This window comes from Nasonia vitripennis, chromosome 4 (assembly GCF_009193385.2).
Source record: "Nasonia vitripennis strain AsymCx chromosome 4, Nvit_psr_1.1, whole genome shotgun sequence".
Taxonomy (NCBI): domain Eukaryota; kingdom Metazoa; phylum Arthropoda; class Insecta; order Hymenoptera; family Pteromalidae; genus Nasonia; species Nasonia vitripennis.
Genome location: NC_045760.1, coordinates 21317836 through 21339443, shown reverse-complemented (window position 1 = coordinate 21339443; position 21608 = coordinate 21317836). Strand labels below are relative to the sequence as shown.

At 38.0% G+C, this 21608-nt stretch overlaps 2 protein-coding genes across 2 annotated transcripts in view; both read right to left on the bottom strand.

Annotated features, from left to right (window-relative positions):
• Positions 1 to 21608, bottom strand: part of LOC100677851 — a 73898-nt gene that overhangs the window by 22040 nt on the left and 30250 nt on the right. The window contains exons 3-4 of the mRNA XM_008215883.3: positions 8554 to 8915; positions 5768 to 6069 (exon numbers count right to left, since the gene is read on the bottom strand). Coding sequence (XP_008214105.1) covers positions 5768 to 6069; positions 8554 to 8914 — 663 coding nt within the window. The 5' untranslated portion in view covers position 8915. The remainder of the gene's footprint in view (positions 1 to 5767; positions 6070 to 8553; positions 8916 to 21608) is intronic.
• On the bottom strand, positions 13138 to 13758 carry LOC116417278. The gene has a single exon (XM_031929738.1). It carries the CDS (start codon positions 13756 to 13758, stop codon positions 13138 to 13140), a length of 621 nt encoding a protein of 206 aa, XP_031785598.1.

Below are 21608 nucleotides of genomic sequence, written 5' to 3'. Positions count from 1 at the left end.
TTTGACAAGGGGAATGATGTGCAACTACGGAATTTTCCCTTCAAGAATATAGTTCTAGTCAATTATACCTGACTGCAGCGTTGCGGAGGATTTGCACAGCTCTAGATCCGACCGCTCCTTATTTCCTTAATGATGGAATTAATTCTTTAATGATTCCTGAATGATACGGGCTATTTAGCATTTCAAATCCCCCCAAAAAACAAAAGTCGGATTGACATTTTTTTTGGAGAAAGCGATAAAAAGTTAATAAGTTTATTCCCAACCATAAGAAGTTTTACCCATTATTAGCGACCAATATGGCTATATTCAAATAAGGTGCATTTGCTTTCTCTCTTGCAGCTTGTAATTCGACGTAGTTAATCGTAGTGCTGCAACCTCTAACAAAGCTTCATGTGCAAGCTGTACATGAGGGTTTTGCGGGCGTCTCTAAGTGCACTGTGCAATTAAATGTACTTTGATCACAATATGCAATATACATTTTTCAAATTCCCATAAGCGCGTGTGTTTCGGGGCTTCGCAGAAAGTCGCAAGCTCATCCAGGAGATCAAAGTAGACGCGGGCTTGAGACGAGATAACTATCCAGCGAAGCGTGCGCGGGTACCTGCACATTTTGATCTCTCGAACTTTGAGTTACACGCGCGCTGCCTCATGTTTATTCATCATAGTCCCGGCTGTAAACATGTAAACGCTTCCACGACTAGATTAGTTTATATCGCGAATAGCGCCCTGAAACTCGATATCTTCTCCCCATGAATGCCTTTGAAGTCGCTTTATTCCTCGCTCAGCTCTACACGACTCGGCGGATGGCATAAAGACTGACTGTACAGGCAAAGTTACAGTGGATGTAGGAACTATGGATCATCCCGGATGGACACTCGTGATACCGTAAGGGAGCTATCGTGGCACTTACCAATGTATATACATATGCGAGCTTTTCGCATGTTGTTGCGTAAGATACAAATTTAAGACGAGAGACAAGTTCTACGGCTGCGCGATTCCTCCGGAGACTTCAAGTTTGCGGTATACCTGAGCAGTTGTCGTATAGATGCATCGCATACTCTACTGTCACGTAGTTATGCATACGTGTACGCGTAGCTGCGACTACGCAGTTCAGGGCGACGCGTTGAATGAATTGAAACGCCTTTTATTCTCCGACGTTTTGTATCCTAGAAGGATCTACTGTTGGTGTTACTGCGGATCAAGGTATTTCCTTTTCAGAATATTCAATTTAAGCTAGTTGTTAATTTTTAGGCAGAAACGGGTTACGGAAGTGCCCTATATGGTTTTGTAAGCGAAAAACATGTATGATGCGATATCTCACTCAACTTTCGACCGACCGTGCTGCAATTTAAAGAGTCTCCCCTTGCACAAACTAAAAACCCATTTTTTTCATTCCGATCCTCTACGTTGTTTTGAAATGCGGGCACAATTTGTTTGATTTTTACATGTGATTAATAATAAAAATTTTTTTCTGATGCAATTATCTCTGAGAGACTTTGATCAATTAGGCTCAGCATTTTTTTGCTAACTCTTTTAATAATAACAAGGTGAGGACTCTTATGGACTTGACCCTATATACATATATCCTATGTATATATGGGGAATTATACGGGAAAAATGCCATTTTCTGGTTGGAGAAACCGAAAAAAACAAATGTCGGGGCACACTCCCGCAACTTTTTTTTTCTTATTGTACATATTTAGAACCAGGGCCTAGAAAACAGTGTCACAAGGCACTTTCACGATGTTGAAACGTGGTTTTGCATAGTTCTAAACATGTACAATACGAAAAAAAAGTTGCGGGAGTGTGCCCCAACATTTGTTTTTTTCGGTTTCTACAACCAGAAAATGGCATTTTTCTCGTAGAATTCCCCATATACATAGAATGCGGTCACTTCCACCCTGGTAGAAATTACCCTAAGAACTGGACATTTATTAGGTAGTAACTAGGTTAAATCCTAAGAACCGGCCAGTTACTAGCCTGTTCTTAGACTCATTTCTACCAGGGCAAAAATCGCTGAAATCGGTTAGCCATGACTCGAATTTTAAACATTTTACAAAAAAGTTCAATAAAAAAGATGCAGATCTTTGAAAAATACAATTTTTTCTGTTTATTTATTTATTTCATCAATAAACGGGCAGGCTGTCCTTTTTACAACACCCGAGAGTCGGTTACAAATATGACAATATTCGCCAAAACGCAAGGTAACTAAAACGTAAGAATAAACTTGGTACAAAATTAAAGTTAAAAGGTGGATACAAGCGATTTGAGACTAGATTTAAAAGTTGACATAAAATCATGAAAATAATGCTTATAACTGGAGTTTACAGCCTCAAATCGATTTTTTACAATTTGCTTTTTAAATTCATGTTTTTTGTAATACAAAGATGATGGAATAGCTGTTTCATACGTTTTCAGGTGCAGGCAATTGTATGTAAATTACGCGTCAATTTCGTTAATCTCGTTATCATCAAGGTGTATAAGCATATTCAATTGATTACTAAAATTTGACGTACGAATTTTCCACGTCAACTTTGCTGCAAAATCAAAATATCCATACCTTAGACCGCCATACATATAAGAAGATCAAATCTAGCGAATGACATAGTCACAAGGTTAGAATGGAGATTTACCCGCATTTTTCTCTCAACAAGGGTCGTTCAATTTTTTTCAGCATCCCTTGGAAGCTGCCCAAGCCAAGAAAGGGAGTCTCTCGTTGGAATGCAAGCGTATCTCAGCCGGATCCATATTTCTGTCGTCAAACAGACGCCTGCCTCGTGCACGAACTTCTTATACTGATGTTCTGCCTGTCTCTTCCTCTTTACGAGGCTCGCAATGCTTTCAAGGAGACTAATGCAGCCGTATACTGCGGTGTACAAGGGTGAGAGCTTGCGGTTTATACACTCGAGGGTCGAGCGCATAGGCATACGGGTTATTTCGCCTCGTATGATTCAAGTCGTTAAAATACTGTGAACTCGCATTACTTTTTTTAGAAAGTAAAAGTCTTAGGGAATGCAAACAAATGTGTTGAGCTAAGCAAGTACCGTCATGATATGATGATTAACCATTGGTTCGAATTATTCTTATACGACACACTTGCATTAGTTGCATTGTATAAAAGAAGCGAAGCGTAATTAACGTTCCCCACACGAATTTAATACGTCCAAATTAATTTAAGACTCTCCCTAAAATGTAAATACAAATAAACTCTGCGCAGCCGAGAAGTGCACACACGAACAGCTTCGCGTGACGTATCTATGCCCACCTTGCTGTGCAGTGCACACACGGGGTCTATACGTCTCTATAGAGCTATACGTGCTATACGAAAACGCATAAGTCGTAGGAGTTTCCCGAGCGGGACTACCGCACATCCTGCCTGACTCTACTTCTCTTCTCCTCCTCCTTCCGCGCCCGTACTTGCAGAGCAATGTAGGTTGGGTTCGGATAACACATAACACGGCCCGAACGCGAATTAGGATGGGCGTCGGATCTCCGGGGAATTTATGTTCCAGTCGGCGCCGGCAAAATGCGCGCGAAGGTGCCTCGCGCGCGCGCTCCATAATTCGACGCCGACGCGGTTGCACCTTGCGTGAAGTCGAATTGTTGTGGAACGCCAGGCCAAACGGCACAAGATATTGAAAGAGGTAGAGAGAGAGAGAGAGAGAGAGAGAGAGAGAGAGAGAGAGAGAGAGATGCGCGCTGAGAGCGTGCATTTTAGGGCTCGTTAACTCGGCGCTTTACGGCGGATGAACTGGAAAATGCACGCTTGCGCGAGCTTTTAACGAGTTCGCAAGTCTTTTTGAATTATGACTGGATGAGCTTCGCTCGCGCGAGTTCCTAGCCCCCCTCGCCCCCACTTTCTCTTTCTCTCGCTTGCTGGCGGGGATTTATTTTGTGAGTTACGATTTCGCTTGAATTAGAAAGTTAAGTTTTGCAGCTCAGAACATTCTTGATGAATTTCCACTTGCATTTGTGCTACTTCACTATAAGTACCCTTTTATATTTAGTTCTTATAATTATAGCCTATACTAAAAATAGCAGTATTCTTCAATTGAGATTAATTTACAGACCGTTGCAATTTTACTAGGTTGTTAAGTGACACGAGGAAAAATTCTATACGTTTTTTCTTGAACTTGTTTTTAACATTTTCTGATGTCTGCTCTTTCTAAAAAAGTGTATAAAAAGTAAAAAATACCCACACATTCATAAACGCTTACTACGGCCCATCTACCATGGTGTCAGATGTTACAATTATTTTAATACAACACATTATATTATATTAAAATTTATATTAAAATGAATTTTTAGGTGTCAGAGAATATTAAAATTTGTTGCTTGCATAATATTTCTGTTAAACAGCGTGGATCGATCAACGCCCTCTCTCTCTCTCTCTTTCTCTCTCTCTCTCTCTCTCTCTCTCTCTCTCTCTCTCTCTCTCTCTCTCTCTCTCTCTCTTGTTATCTTACGATATTATGGTATGCTTGTCATTATAAGTGATTGCCAACATTATCACGTGTTGTTTATAGTGCGAATATGCAAAATGTTTAGTTTTATTAGGTCCGCTATTCTGTTGTTCTGTTTACACTGAAACTTGGGTGCGCTTACGCTGAATTAGCGTTTGCAAAGAAAAACAAAGAAACTTCGTTATCTAACTTCGTCCTTCAACATGACGCGATCAATACGTCGTCATATAAATGTAATAAAAAAAACGGACTCGAAATCTAATACGAATCTAATATTAGCATTGCAAGTATTACGGTTATTAAAAAGAAATATTTTTGCAACACGTGCACAATTTCTGCATTTTGTTATACCTAAAAAATGGGCTTAAAGTGACGTGCACCGAAAGTGGGCGCCTAGAGAAAAATTTGCATTTTCGGTGCTGGTGTGAAGAAAAATAGTATACGCATCAAGGGAAGAAAATTGGACAGCCCATATCTCGTGTTTGCCACCCTCGCCTTCGGCTCGGGTGGTAATTTACACGCGATGTGGACTGTTCAAGTTTTTTCCTTCCTAGGCCCGTAATCTACTATTTGTAACACAAGCACGATTTTCGCGTTTTTCTGACCTATTACTAGCGGGTCTAAAGTAACTTTATTCACGACTGAACTATAATAGCTACTTTATTCCCTGAAAAGCGGGACTAAAGTAGCATTTTATTCCCTCATATTTTTTCCACGCAAAGAACTTTATTCCCGCAAAATGCGAGAAATAAATTTTTTGTAACACATGCATGATTTTCGCGTTTTTTTGACCTAAAATTAAGGGACAAAAGTAATCGCTTTCCGACCAGCGGATTTTCAGGCGCAAAAAGTGGCCATTTCGGTCACGTGTGGAATAAAATACTCTATCATCAACGAGCACATGCGGCTTTGTGTGCATATTTATTTACGGTTGAAAAAGTGCTCAGCATGGATTAAAATTATATTTGATGAATTTAATGGTTATTTCGTGAATCCAATTTACAATATTAAATTACATCAAAATATTAAAAATTTTGACGAGACGAGATGACATTTCTAATTTCAGGGGCATCAATTTTAAGGAGTTTTGAAAATTGTATTCTCGAGTTATAAAAGTTTCAGCTAACAATCGATACGACCTCCGAAAAACAACGGGTCACTTGTTGAATTTGAACCCAGAGAGCTATAGACTCAGTTTATAATATTCCCATATGCGCGCACGGAAAAAGACTATATCGCGATAACCACATTGGCGGTTTTTCGCGAGAGGTTAAAAAAATAACCGAACACACAGTCTCGCTCACCTGCCAAGACTTTGCGATCGCGACGTCGTAGGTGGGCGGCGGCGAGGTCATCGATGGGACTACGTAGACGGGCTGCTGCGGTCGATTGTTCTGCGTAACGCCACCGGCGCTGTTCACCTGCTGGCTCAGACTGCCGCCACCTACGCTACTACTACCGCTGATGTTGTTACCGACTATACTCGTACTCGTTGGCTGCTGCTGCTGGGACTGAGGCTCCGGCTCGTCGTCGTCGATGGTGCAGTAGAGAGCTTCCGCAATCGCATTTTCCCGTATGCCTGCTCTGATGATGCTCGAGCCTGAATCTGTAAATTATGACAGTGGCTTTAATGGCGGATTCATGAAAGTGCGAGTTTATCAGAAAGTGCATTGTCTGTATACAAATTAAAATACATTTGAGAATTTTGATTTTTTGCATTTTTTTAGCGCGTGAAAAATTATTTTTCGAAAATCTGATTGTCTGTCTGTACATCCATAACTTTTGTAATCCTTAGCTCAGGTATCGACAGTTGACTCAATTTATATCTACGTATATACGTTAATAATTATATTTATTTAATTACCTATATTCTTCGCGAATCCACAATTTGTTGTCAAATATTGATGAACATGCCAACGAAGCTTTCGATGTCACTTTCTTTAAACAATTATTGATTTTGTTCCTGAAATTTTTGTTGAGCTATTTCAAATAAACCTCTTTAAACTAGACACTGCAACCATTCCTGTTCAATGCTTCTCGAGTATGCCGAAAATGGCTAGACATAATTTTCAACAGTTACTTGCAGACAATGCACTCATCGCCTTTTCATACCAAATCTATATTCAAAACGCTATGAAATAATAGTCGAACGTTCAAGAGATAATTAATGCAGCGCGCAGAACAAACTTATAAATTCAAGTAAATACTTAAGCAGACTAATGATAGGTAAAACTTTTTCACTTTTTTCATTCCGTTCTCAATGTAGTATCTCAATCAATGTACAATCTATGGCTCTTTTCGAGCTTATATTGTTTTCAAGAATGATATGCATCACCATAAGTAATATTTCGTATATGTGCAAATCCAGAAAAAAAACCGGACACTTCAGGGGGTCTGAGTGAACAAATTTGAAATTTAGAAGCACACCTGCTCGACCACTTTTTTTCGTTCTTTAGGTCATATAGAACCCGAAAAACCTTGCGTTCCCAAGATTAAAAAATACCAATTTTTTTGCCGGGCAGTTTAAATTCTCGTATGAGAATTTAACACGGGAAAATTATCGAGAACAAGCCACGATTCAACTTTACCCACTCAGTGTATGAAGGTGCAATTCAAAAATATGTATTGCTAGGATCGAAGTATCAGAAGAGAGCTGCAATTTAAGGTCTGGTGAGTTAAAAATTGTTGCCTGGGCAAAAAGTTGTCTAGGCTTGAAAATACGAAAATATGAAGTCACGAAGAGTAAAATGTTTTACGAAAATCAGCGATCTTTCTCTTATTCTTAAAATTCTTATAACTTTTGATCCGAGCAGCCAATTTTAATCATCCAGGGCTAAAATTAAAGCCCTTTTCTTCTATTTTCGTTTAAAAAGATTGGATTAACATTTCAATTTTACGATCAGCTATGTATATGCCTATCAATTATGGCCGTTTTTTGGCCGTTTTCATCGTCATATATATAGCTGATCGTAAAATGAAAATGTTTTTCTAAATTTTCCAACCGAAAACGGAAGACAAAAGCTACAATTGAGCACACGATGGTCGAAATTGACCGGTCGGATCAAAAGTTATAAGGATTTTACAAATAAGAAAAATCGCTGATTTTCGTAAAAAATCGAAAAATTGGTGATTTTTTGCCATTTTTGCCATTTTCAGCCCTCAAATTAATTCTTTTTTTAAATACTTTGATTCTATTAAAACACATTTTTGGATTGCGCCTCCAGACAAAAAGTGGCAATTTTCTTGTTTTCGTTAATTTTCCCCGTGTTAAATTCCCATAAGAGAATTTGAACTGCCCCGCAAAAAAGTTTGTCAAGCAATCGGCGATGCACGCGGGCATTTTCTCACTCTAAATGGCCCAAAGAACCAAAAAAAGTTGGCCTGGTAGGCGTGCCCTCAATTTTAAATTTTCCAACACCCGAGTTGTGTACTGTCGGTCGTGAATTTGCACATATACATTGACGTTATATTGTAAATTTCATTTTCTATACCCAAGTCTAGAGTTGCATTCAAGATAATGATGTAGATATTTTTCGTATTGTAGCCACTATTACTTACCGAAATTGCCCGTGAGGCTTACTCGCGCGAATCGGGTTACGTTTAATAGATTCGATTGCTCGTCTCTAGAAAGCCAAAATGTTAGACTGACCCTATTGTAGAATCGAACGGTATTTAATTTAATTTTCCTCGGCGGACGAACAGCGCCGATGAGACTTTAATCAGGTTTTGCCAGTTCAGAAGTTTCGGAAAAAATCCAAGAAATCACGGAAAGACTGTATCGCTGGTTCTTTAAAGTTTAATTGGTTTAGCGCGAGCAGATTTATAGAGCGGCGGCTGGACTGAATTGAGGCCGAGGGCAGCGTCTGATATTCGAATAATTATGCAACTCAATAAATCGTAGACTAACTGAAGCGAAGCGTAAAAGTGCGCAGTTCCAATTTTAATTAGTGTTTGTTCTGTGAGTGGTTGGAAATTTGCCGATCCCTTGACACGTCTACTGCTTGTAAAGTGTGACTGATACATATAATATACAGTTAATCCAACTTTTGATAACAAAAAAAAGGAACGAATAAATAGAACAATTTCGTACCTATGTACGTGTAATGGGACTCGACCCTTTCGGCGCTGCGGGTCCTCCTGGACGAGTTGATGCGCTTGTCCTTTTTGATGCTCTTGCCGGACTGCCTCGTCGACTGTTCAGCGACAGAACTCGTGCTGCCGTGGCAATCAGCCGCTCGGCTGTTCGGCTCTCGACTTCTCGACGAATGGTGCTCGAGCATCTCCGCTGGCTTCTTCGCCCCGGGTCTGCCCTCGACTTTGCCACTGCTCTTGTTGGTCTTGGGAATGAGGATGGTGATGTTGCGGGTCGAGATCGCAGTCAGGCCGTTGCGCGACTTCGGAAGGTTCAGGACTACGCCGCAGCCGCACACTGCTGTGTTATCGTTAGGCATTCTGCAATGAAACGAATGGGAAAGCGCTTAGATAAAAATTTACAGGTAAATTCATCTTTAGCTCATTATGGTGATAAGGATCATGATCGGAAAAGTACTTTCTAATTATATATTGCCGAACAGCATAATCGTTAATAATCTATACCCGGAGGTCTGGGTCAGAAACTATGCCGACCGGGACTAGGACTCCCTTCGCCAACTCAATAGCCCGAAACTATGAGCCACATGTATTAGGTCAGTTACGCGCGTTACCCGATTATAGTTGAGGAAATTGGCCAGAAATTATAATGAATGCCAGGCACAGATCAAACATCCTTAAACTTGTAACATTAGCTACATCCTGATCCACTCCAAATGTATTTGGATGGGTTGAAAAAGGCCACAATATTATCATCTCAAACCGATCGAACCCGACGCCCCCGAACTCGAAGAGTCGCAACTTCCTTGCAGTGCGCTCCCCGCATGCAGACCCACTAGTACAAGGTTCCACTGTCAGCAACAGCGGCAGCAGAAACGGTAATTCATCTCGGATGGCGCCAACCATTCGATGATGACCACAGTCGCACAACTCGAGCATATTCCTCGCGCGAATCAGCCTGGTAGAAGCAGCGCAAAGTTTGGTTCCTCCGGGCGGGCCGACAGCAGCGGCGCACCGCATCTCAGAGCACCGGTCACTAATGCGGCTGGGTTATTTGTACTACAATTGTTAGAGAGACACCTCGCATCGGGCAGCGTCAGAGGTGGACCGACTCAGAAAACTCGAAACCAACAAGAGCGGCTCGCGCCACTTTTCACGGGACACGTAATTCGATTCTAGCGCGAGAGTCATGCGCGTCCCAGCATTTTGCCCCTCTTTTAGATAACTCTTTTAGATTAATCGGTCACTCGCATTTTTCTCGAGAAATGTACGACCGCTTTCAGCGAGATGCAGCAACTAAAACTGAAAGTTCTTCAACTGAAGGATTAACATAATCCCCGTTGGATACTTTGAGACGATGTTCGAATGCTCCTGCCGCGAGAGTGTACCGGAAAAGGGTGAATAAATTAGGCCTTCCGCAACCTCGGCGCTATTCGATTTCCTATCTTTCTCTCTCGTCATCTGCTTTCATTCGCTTTCAACAAAAACTACCAATATCTGTCCCTGCTTTTCACTTTGAAGGCACCGGGCGGTTGGTTTACGCAAAGATTGTATTTAAGGTATTCAACAAGCATCAGTCAGCGCCTACACCAAATCTCATCTCTCTTAAAATGTCACAAAGTGGCATAGGCTACTATAAATATAATGTAATTAGAGGGGAGATTTGTGGACTGTTCTATGACCCTTAAAGAGTAAAATTAGACGCAAAAAGTAGAAATTTCGTGATTTTCCGTTTTTAAAAGAGTGAATCGTCGACTTTCGGTCTTTGGGATGCAGAAAAACGTTGAATCACTTTTTCTAGAAGGGTTAACTTCCAAAAGTCTTTCTCAAAGAGTGAATTGAGAAATTCTTATTTTGCATAAGTGGAAAATGTAACCTTGAATGTGTACAATAGCCTAATTACTGAACTCAGGTACCGTGCTTTTCGAGTGCATTTCTTAATTTGCTCTTTTCTAAATTGAAGGTTTAACTTATACGAAGTAGAAATTTTTTTAAATTGAGAAATTCTCCTTTCTGAGAGTAGCCATTTGGAAGTTTACTCTTTTAAATAGAGCGATTCGACATTTTTCAACTTTATAAAGAACAAAATAATGTGTATTCTAATTGAAATAATACTTCAAGCTGAGGCAGTACCTATTTCGTCAGTAAATGCTTCTACTAACGAGGTGTCGGATCCCTGGATTGGAATCGGAAAGTCTCGATATTTCGTTAAATAGAAGTTCAAATCATTATAGACTTGCAGCGCATTTTAGATCAGAATTGAACTGACCTAATTTGAATATAATTCTGACCCAGATACTGTTCTAATTACCGCGATGCCTGCGAAAATTCTTTGTGCACCGGAACATAGCGTAGGCCTGTACACTTTGTTAGGAAACCACACTTAACACGCTACTACTCCAGGACGAATTTAAATCAAAATGTAATTAATCGCAATTAGTCAAAATATAAGCCCACACGTAGCAGTATCCACTCCCTTCGGCTACTGAAGCCACAGATGTACGCAACTCTCATCGAGTCACATAGCATGCAGTACAGTCATGATCTTTATTATTATTATCGGCAGCTTTAATTGTGACTAGTATTCAGCTAACAGGCCAGTGTCAAGAGCTCGACGGGAAGGCGCAAATTACTTTCCACACCAGAGCTTTAACCGAGCGTCGACTAATTATACTTCGGGGCTTCCCTAATTGCTGGCTGCGTAAGGATCGTCGGCGAAGAAGCGCTACAGAGACACTGCTTGCAAAGCATTAAATTTTTACAGCCAATGCAGGAATACGCGCAGTCGAGGCACTTGGCTGCTGCTTTGAATTGACGATACCGTGAGCTTTAATTACGTAGAGACCGACGTGGTTTTTGAGCCACGTTGGATTTTTTTGTTCAGATTTACTACACGTCGGGTATTGCTTTTAATTAACAATTTTTATGGAACCTCGTCACTTCTCGAGTGTTTGCCAGTGTGAGGGTTAGGGCGTCATTTGTAAAACTTCAGTTAATACTGAATAAACAAAATTGTATACTTTATTTTAAAAAATTCACGTTGTAAGAGCGATTATTTTTTATTATAAATCAATAACATGATAACAGTAATATTAAATAAGATTAGGAGATGTAAACGTAGTTTTCCAATTCACTTTTGCAACTGAGTAGGTGAAAATAAAAACTTTCATGTTCAACATAATAATTCTAAAAAATGTCTTAAAGAATTTAAAAACGTAGAAGTTATAAGCATCTATTTTACATAGAATGTTTTTCAGCAAAAATCGTAAATTATCGGACCAGCATTGGGACAAAGATAACCAGTGCCGCCGCATATGCCGAGTATTTGATCACGAGTGGCCGATGGACATACTTATATTTTCTCATTTAGTTATGACGGTTGCATAAATAATTATTTATGCTAGCATCGTCCGTCATAACCCCTCTCCGAGTCTCCGGAATAATCGAAACATGTAATTCATACATTCTTTGTTTCAGCTATTATCAGCACAGCACATGGATGCACTGATATCAGCTAGTATGAATTTAACTCAATATATTATTTCAACATGCTAATACAAATTGAGATGCAAAATTTCAGCCCTCTTGGTATGATAGTTTTCAAATGAGAGCAAAATCAATTTTTTATTGATTTCGATACTTATTTCACAATTTTATTTTGGCTCTCATTTGAAAACTATCATACCTAGAGAGCTGAAATTTTGCATCATGATTTGTATTGACGCGTTGAAACAATATATTGAGTTGAATTCATTCAAGCTGATAGTAGAAGGGGCTATGCGGGTTCTGCGCCACTTACCATCCGATCTGGCATTTCTACCATACCGACGCCGGTAACTGTCTTGAATATCATTGAATGGTCTAGTTCCCTTATCCCATTCAAGTCCATGATAATTACGCTGCAGCCAACCGTTTTCCCTAGCTTCTTCTGGTGATAATTCATTCCATGCACAAGGTGGCTGAAACACATACACTCTCGGTATTAAGAGTCCATCCACGTCGACTGCAGCAAGTTCTTTAATAATTATATTATTTGCATATTTGAAGCACTGGATATCCACAACAATCTCCATAATTGTTTCTCATTAATAAAGATCTTTATCTCCACAATAAAGAATTAAAAATTACACTGGTTGACAACGAGCCATCATTTTGCACTAGACACTATACACAAAATGCACCAATTGACCAGACCAGCGATTTGCAGCCGATTTTATAGGCAGAGATCAAGGTCAATCCCACCCGTTCGAAAAATTTCATGCGCGCGCACTCAAGGATATTCGCTACCTCCTACTCTCGCGCGGATCCGAGGTCACCCGCGACCTCCCACTCGACCATTTGCGCTGATTCTCACTTACAGATTTTAATTTTTTAAACTTCTAAATATTTTGCTTATTTATTATATAATTTTTTTCACATCTCTACACAGGTGTTTAATTTTTTTAATTGAGAATTATGGAAGGAAATGGATAATTGGAATATGAGTATTCAAATTATTATATTACTTAAATACATTTTTTACATATTTATTTTTTCAAAAAAGTATACATTTGTATATTACTTATTATGCTATAATATACTATATTCACACTAGTTTTTTTACATCTCCGCTAATAGGATTATATTGAATTATGCGATCATGTAAAATTAAACAATAAGCTGTCGTTGCCGGAGCTATGGGTTCTTTAGTTTCAAATTCAATACGAACATCTACAGCAGCTTGTTTCACAGACTCATTTTGTTTTGAGCAATCGATGACAATAAATGGCGTATATTTGATAAAATCACTTTTACTAACTAGCAAATCAGATTGTAAATCTTTGTTTTCATAGTAAGCATTTTGAAATTGTATGAACATTTCATAAAGTAAAGCATATTGATTCTGCTCGATGTCGAGATTTAAGTTACCATATGGGTAGTACTGTGAGTTAAGAAAAAGTTTTACATTGGCGATTTTACAATGATCAAATTGACTTGCATTTTTTAGAGCTATACCTTTTCTGTTTGTCTGAAAGGCTAAAATAACAAATCTTGGCTTCTCTAATTGATTCGACGTTTTTACTGTCCAAATATGTCTTGATGATGCTGGAAGCATTGGATATTCATATAATTCCCATGAACGGAAACTCATAGCAATAGGAATATCCTTTTTAATATGACTGAACAATTGTATTTTACGTTTGTCTGACATAGCAACGTAAGGCATCATCCACTCAATCCGAGTGAGTTCAAACTTATACTCTTCAGCTGATGCACCTGCTGCAGGAGCTGTTTGTATAATAGCATTAATATCATTTCTTGATCTTGTGAGATAAGTTCATGCTTAACGTTTACAACAATTTTATGATAATCTTCAGCAAATCCTAAAATCATTGATAGCGGGATTGATACGTCAAATTGTCTATTTTCGTTGATTATTTTAGCAGTCTCTTGAACATCAAGCCATCCAGCATTCTCTAACAGCTTACTTTTATTTGAACTATATGAGACATAACCTTTTATGACACTGGTTATACCAACATTCTTACACTTATCGATTTCAATAGCGTTAATTTCATAACGAATTTCATCAAATAAATAACATATAGCATTGTTTACCAACTTTGTTGCTGATACGTTTGTATTATCTGATTTTTTTATCTTTCCACAAATATGTAATGAACTTTTTGAAGGCAAAAAACATAGATCTTGATGTTGAATTGATATACGTATCTCATCACTATTATTAAAATTTAGTGAAGTGTATGGTTGATGAGCATGTATCTCGTAGTGAGCGATGGATTCGTCAAAGACGATCGGTGTCTGTACACTAAGAATCGCTTCCATTTTTTCTCCTATCGTTTAAACGACAACAGCAAATAAGAATACAGCTTATTTGATCTTTTTTACAGTTTTTCTTTTTTTTCTGACGTCTGCGATCACTTTGAGTCCGAGACTCTTCAGATACTAAGCGTTCTGAGGTGTTAGACCTTTGACTACTTGTCGATGAATAACTTTCTTTTGACATGGTAGTCTGTTTATATAGCCTAAGCCCACCTTTGTGTTATAAACAATGCCCATTACGTGACCTTCTTGATGTGTAGTCTAATAGTGACTACTTCTCCCCGAAGATTTACAAGGTCACCGTTCTGATCAACAATACGCAACTGTAAATAGTCAATTATTTTCACTGACACTGGTAAGTAAATTATTTGTTTTGGTACTTCAATAATTTTATATCCCGGCGGAACAGCGGGAAAAAATTCGTGTATGGTATGAACTTTGTTTTAATTGATGTACGCTCCTGATGTTATATTACATTCAACACGTAGAGCATTCACTTTGAGAATGGATACTGGTAAGTCAGATACGTGACTTTTATATGGTTGCAGAAGACGTTATGTAAAACCAAGTAATCTTCCTATGGAATTCAGTGGTTGAAAATCAATCTTATGACTGCAGTATATTTCACTACGTAAGGTATTATTGTTTGGTTTTATGCTAAGCTCTATTTCTTCAGATTCAAGTTGCTTTTTCAGAAAATGTTCAATATCAGATATTTCATAGCTACCAACTGGAAGCTCAATAACTTTATTGCCAACATAGAATTTATTTTGGCCAAGGTCAACATTTGGTATAGAGTTGAATGTAAGTAATTCAACAAGTCCAAGAACATAACTTTTGTCTCTATCGGTGGAAAATAATGTGTTTCAAGTACTGATTAAGTATCTGATAAACTGAGAGTCAGAGATTCATTCATCTTGAACACTTAAACGTAACTAAAAATATATGAGGTTTATAACAGCTTATATAGATGATAATTATCAGGATGATCTAATAAATCATTTAAAAACTTGAGACAAAGATGACCACAAGTAAAAGTATTATGCTCTTGATAACGTTTATAATTATATTTAATAGTATCAAGGTTAAAATACTGTTACAATGCCGCTACCCTAAGCGGGTCTTGGGCGTTGTCGTCCAGACCGGACGGGTGGGTGCCTATCACCACTACACAGCGCGTCCTTAGGTTGCGGATAGAGGAACAGCCCCTGAGAAAGAGGTTAGCTGCGAATAAATTGAATAAGCAGCCGCGGACAGCCGATAGGAACAGGCGTGGGTGTGATGAGCCCACACTGTCGAACGCATTCATCTAGAAACACTACGCAAGCACCACAACAAAAAACATTTCACATTATCTCTTATCTCTCAATCTATCTCTTTCATCACACATTACAAAAATGGGCAAAAATCCTGCTGTCGAGGAGGATGCGGGAGCGATGACAACTGCCCCGAAAGGGGATGTGTAGAATGATTCGTCACCTGGTCTTACGCGGTAACGATGCCAGCGAAGGCGCGCTGCCTTGCAGGAGGGCGTTAGGATGCGAGAATGAAACCGTAGTGTGTCTGACGACGAGTTGACACTGTCCTCGTCAATGTCGGAAAGCTCTCATACTTAGTTCTAGAGAGGTATGGGGGTTATCATCTCTAGAACGGTGGACTCACCTGCGATCGGAACAGGATCCGAAGCGCGTGGGTTTAACATAATATCATGGCTCAAAAAAATCAAATCCGAACCAAAAGGAACTTAAGGGTCGGAACTTGGAATGTTCGCAGTCTATACAGAGCAGGTGCGTTTAAAGAACTCGTAAATGAAGCTGATAGGTACAATCTAGATTTGGTAGCAATACAGGAATCGCGATGGCCAGATGGCGGAGTACTAGCATCGGGTAACTTCACGTACCTGTATGGGGCCGGGAGTGGGGGATCTCTAGGCACCGGATTTCTCGTAAGCAAAAGCATCATACATTCGGTTAAAAGTTTCAAATCCGTCAATGATAGGCTCTCGTACATCATTATCGAAGGTGAATGGTATAGATATGTATTTATTAATGTACACTGTCCTACGGAGGACAAAGAAGAAGAAGCTAAGGATCTCTATTACGAAACTTTAGAGCAGGTAATCGATCAGTTCGCGTCTTACGACACAAGAATAGTATTAGACGATTTCAATGCTAAAATAGGGAGGGAGGAAATGTTTAGGGCTACAATAGATAGGAAAGCCTGCACGAAGCCAGCAATAATAACGGCATTAGGGTTATAAATTTCGCGGTGGTAATAGTATATTGTGCAACTAGGGGGGAAAATTGGCTTTTTCTAGCGAGGGTGATGTTTTGAGCACGAGTGGGAGTCGACTCCCACTCGTGCTCAAAACATCACTCAAGTCTAAAAAAGCCACTGCCCCCTTGTTGCACACCGTACTTTTTATGATAAGTACTTGCAAGTAAAAGGCGCAAAAAGGCTAAATTAGATAGCTTACAAAATGGAAGCGATAGGACCATAGAAGAGTATTCTAACGTAAGGAAATAGACGAGCGCGATCTACAGAAATAAGAAGCGGGAGTATCAAAAGAATCTTATTAGGAGAATAGAAACTAACAGTAAGGAAAATAACCCCCGCGAAATGTACAGAGGGATTAACGCCATCAGAAAGGGTTTTAGGAATAGAGCGCAATTGATGAAGGCCGAAAACGGGGACCTCGTAACAAATGACAACGAATTACTGTCGCTGTGGAAAAATTATTTAGATAAATTATTAAACGTGCACGAAAATAGCGACGAATTAGGGGACGAAATTCACACTGCTGAACCCCACGTGGAGGAACCGAGCTACCAAGAAGTAGAGGCCACGATTAAAAAACTAAAAAACAACAAAGCCGCGGGAAATGACTCTATACCAGCTGAGTTGCTCAAATATGGGGGCGTCGAGCTCACTTTCAAAATCTATAAACTAGTATGTGCCATCTGGAAAAATGAAACAATACCCGAAAATTGGAAGGAATCTATCATTATACCGATTTTTAAAAAGGGGGATAAGACAGACTGCAATAACTATAGGGGTATTTCACTTTTAGCAACGTGCTACAAAGTTCTGTCAAACGTAATACAAGCTAGACTCACTCTATTCGCGGAAGATATAGTAGGAGATTATCAGTGCGGATTTCGGCGCAACAGATCGACGAGCGATCAAATGTTTACCATAAGACAGTTGTTAGAGAAAAAGTGTGAATTTTGCGAAACCATACACCAACTATTTATAGATTTTAAAAAAGCGTACGACTCTATTAAGCGAAGCAAAATGTATCAAATTCTAGTACTTCTCGGTGTACCGAAAAAACTCGTGAGATTAATTCAAATATGTCTGAACGGAAGCACGGGAAAGGTCCGAGTAGGCGGTAATGTATCAGAACCCTTCATGATACGCGATGGTTTAAAACAAGGGGATGGGCTCTCTACGGTGCTGTTCAACTTAACGTTAGAAAAATGCAGGTTAGCCAGCTGGGCGCAACGCTTAATGGAACAACGCAGATACTAGGCTACGCAGATGATTTGGATATACTGGGGGATTGTAGGGAAACGGTAGCAAGAAACGCGGAAATCCTTATAAAAGCGGTGGAGTATACAGGGTTAGAAGTGAGTGAATCAAAAACAAAGTACATGATTGTGATAAGAAGCGGTGAGACAAAAGCATTATATCTAATATATGGTGTACGTAAAAAATCTGATGATTTTTATATTGGAAACACTCCTTTTTACTACGATAATGAGTTTATTATTCTGGGAAACAAACATTATAAAAAGAGTCCCGGATTGATTGAATTATTGTTTAAAAAAGAACCCGAATCCACTAATATAAATAAAACTGATTTATCAGACTATGCTAAAATTGTTAAACAAACTAGTGCACATAAGAAATATTACAAGCAAGAGGAATCAATACGTTATTCAAATTCAAAAAAATTCGTCGACTACATTGGAAAAATGTCAGTCATTAAGGATAATGAACGTACGTCTAAAGAAGGTTCAGGTTTACCCCCTCCCTTCAAAATTGGTAGACGTTATACAAATACTGATTATATATACTGGGATGATCCAAACGAACTTGTTAATCGATTGAGATTATTAATAGCTGAAACATCAGCTGGCAATCAAAACCATGTGAATGAAATTCAGTCTATAATTGAAGAACTCCGTGAAGCTAATATAATCGATTGAAACATCTGATAATCAATTAACTTAGATGAGAGTATAAATAAGAGTAGTTGAGTAGAAAACAAGCTATTTGAACTATGAGTGTTGACCTGTTCGGACGGCATTTGAATAGCTCAGAGGGCCTTCGAGGTCCTTCAGGAATTGGATATAAACTCACTGCTGACGGTCAATACACAAACTGCTACTTGAAATAAAAAAAAAAGTGAATATGGATTGACATAAGTATTCTACGAATACTTACTCTTTTCCTGGACAACAAAGCTATAAAAAGCTTGATAACAATACATTTGAAAATCAGAAAACAAAAGATAGCCAATCTTCTAATAGCTGGAAGAAGTGTACTGAGAAATATTCTATTAATACTAATTCTTTTCCTGAAAAACAAGGTTATAAAAGATTCTAAAACTATGGATCAACGACATCAAGTTGTGGAAGAATTGCATAAGCCTGCTCGACCTAATTATACACGCAGAAAAGTTGATATTCGAGATATTGATGAAACGTGGCAAGCTGATCTTGTCGAGATGATACCTTACGCTCGAGACAATAAGAACTATAAGTATATGCTCACAGTAATTGATATTTTTTCCAAATATGCATGGGCAGTTCCAATCAAGCGGAAGACTGGAAAAGATGTAGCAGCAGCGATGCTGTCGATTTTGAAGCAAGGACGCGTTCCGAAAAATTTACAAACTGATCGTGGCAAGGAATTCTATAATAAGGAATTTGAAAATCTCATGAAACGATATAAAATACACTTGTACTCTACCTACAGCAATCTGAAAGCTTCAATCTGTGAACGTTTTAATCGTACACTTAAAACTCGAATGTGGAAACTGTTTAGTTTGAATGGAAATCATAAATGGTTGCAAATTTTATCAAGTTTATTAAATCAATATAATGATACTAAGCATCGAACAATTGGCATTAAACCTAGAAATGTCACAGTTGATAATGCATCTAGTATATATGACAAAATCAAGAAGCGAAAAGTTCCAAATCCATTATTTAAATGTGCTAAATTCAAAGTAGGTGATAGAGTTCGAGTAAGTAAAAGTAAACAGATTTTTGAGAAAGGTTATACACCCAACTGGTCTACTGAGATTTGTACTGTTGATCGAGTACATCATACGAGTCCATATACTTATCTATTGAAAGACTATCAAAATCGACCGATAGCTGGAGGATTTTATGAAGAAGAACTACAAAAAACGAAGTGTCCGGATGTCTATTTGATAGAAAAAGTTGTTAAAAAGCGCGGTAATAATTACTATGTAAAATGGTTAGGATTCGATGATACACATAATAGTTGGATAAGTAAAAATGATTTGTAATGAGGAAAAAATTAATAAACAACATTTATAACTAATTTCGTTTTAATTTATTAATTTATATATATATATATATATATATATATACATACACATAACTTTCTATTATATGTTTTTCTGCTTAGTATTAACAAAACTGTGAGATTTTTTTTAAAAGCACTGGATTAATAATTACTCCCGTTCTTTCAATCCTCATTCTAAAACGTTCACGACCACATGCAGCCTGCATCCATTCACCACGTCGAGCACTCTGATATAAACGTCCATGTACACATATTATGAATCAAAACTTTATCACTAAAACGTAGATTCTTATTTTGTTTACTTGAGTTATTATCAGCACTCGATAGCCTGAAATTAATTTATACTAACTTAAATTTTCTCATAATATTTCTAATAACATGATGTATCATTATTGATTTTGTAAAGGTTTATACTCACTTTATTCTATAATGTCCCCAAGCCAGTGTTTCATTGCTGTCTGGTATCAGGAATCTTTTATCATCGTACGGACTTAGTGCAATTTTTTCTTGCTGTATTGTTTCAACATTGTGTAATTTTGATCTAATAACAGATTGCTTTCTTTTCAAAAATCTTTGATTTTGCAAACAGTCTACATAGTCATCAAAACAAATAGTTTTTTTCACAACTGACGACTTAATACCTTTGATTTTCTTTACAAAATCCACATTATCAACACGTGTGCTGTCCATTTTACTTCTCAATCCAATGAATTCAGTAAGTATATTTCCATTGCATTCATTTTTCATTAGTCCTACAACTTTCGTATTCATACGTGGCATTCCAAAAACATTGTTTTCTGGATAATCTGATGTATCAAATCGTTCAATATTTGATTTAATATCTTCATACAAATCATTACAGGTTACTGTAAAAATCAAACTATCAGTGTCTGTGTACAACAACTTACAATTATTTTCATACTTTTTTAACACATAATCATAATGAAAGCCGTACATAACGGTAAAAGTCTTTGAAATATCCAATACTGACAAACCAATATATAAAGGTTTATTCACATATACACTAGTCTTTCTCATTTCTATAGCAACTAAATTTTCACTAAATATTGCACTGCTATGAAAATTTGGTTTTGAAATGAGAGCTTCCATGCCATATCGTCCTTCCCACTTTGTCATGAGTTTTACATCAACATGCTTACGTACATTCTCCATAGTCTTGTCGTAAACAGCATTCATTAGTTTAAAAATATTTTGTTCAAACTCATTTTGCTTTAGCTCTCTTAGAACTATTTAAATCTATGTAAGGCTTCAACCATTGAGATTGTTTAAACTTTAACACTCGATGAATTTTAACAAGCTCAAGTCCATTTGCTAAAGCCTGTTTTAAAGCTCGATAATGAATAACATAATTGTTTTTATTCATCAAAGTAGCTAATAGTTTTTCTTGCTTGGATCCAGGAGGTTTCATATGCTCTGGGCAGAAAGGTAAATCATTATGTATACTGTGAATGTCCTTAGGATACTTAAGATCTACTTCCAAGATATATCCTTCAAGAGCATCATCGTCTATAGTTTGAACGTTTATATTTGTAAAATCTTGAATCCATTCAAATGCATCATATGGTAGAGATTGTGTCATTGCATAACCATAAAGATTATTAGCATCTAAATATATGAGATATACATTATCTTGATCGCATTTATAATGCT

Coding starts and splice junctions, on each gene's coding strand:
- LOC116417278 (XM_031929738.1), bottom strand. CDS start 13,758: ATGCCTTACGTTGCTATGTCAGACAAACGTAAAATACAATTGTTCAGT.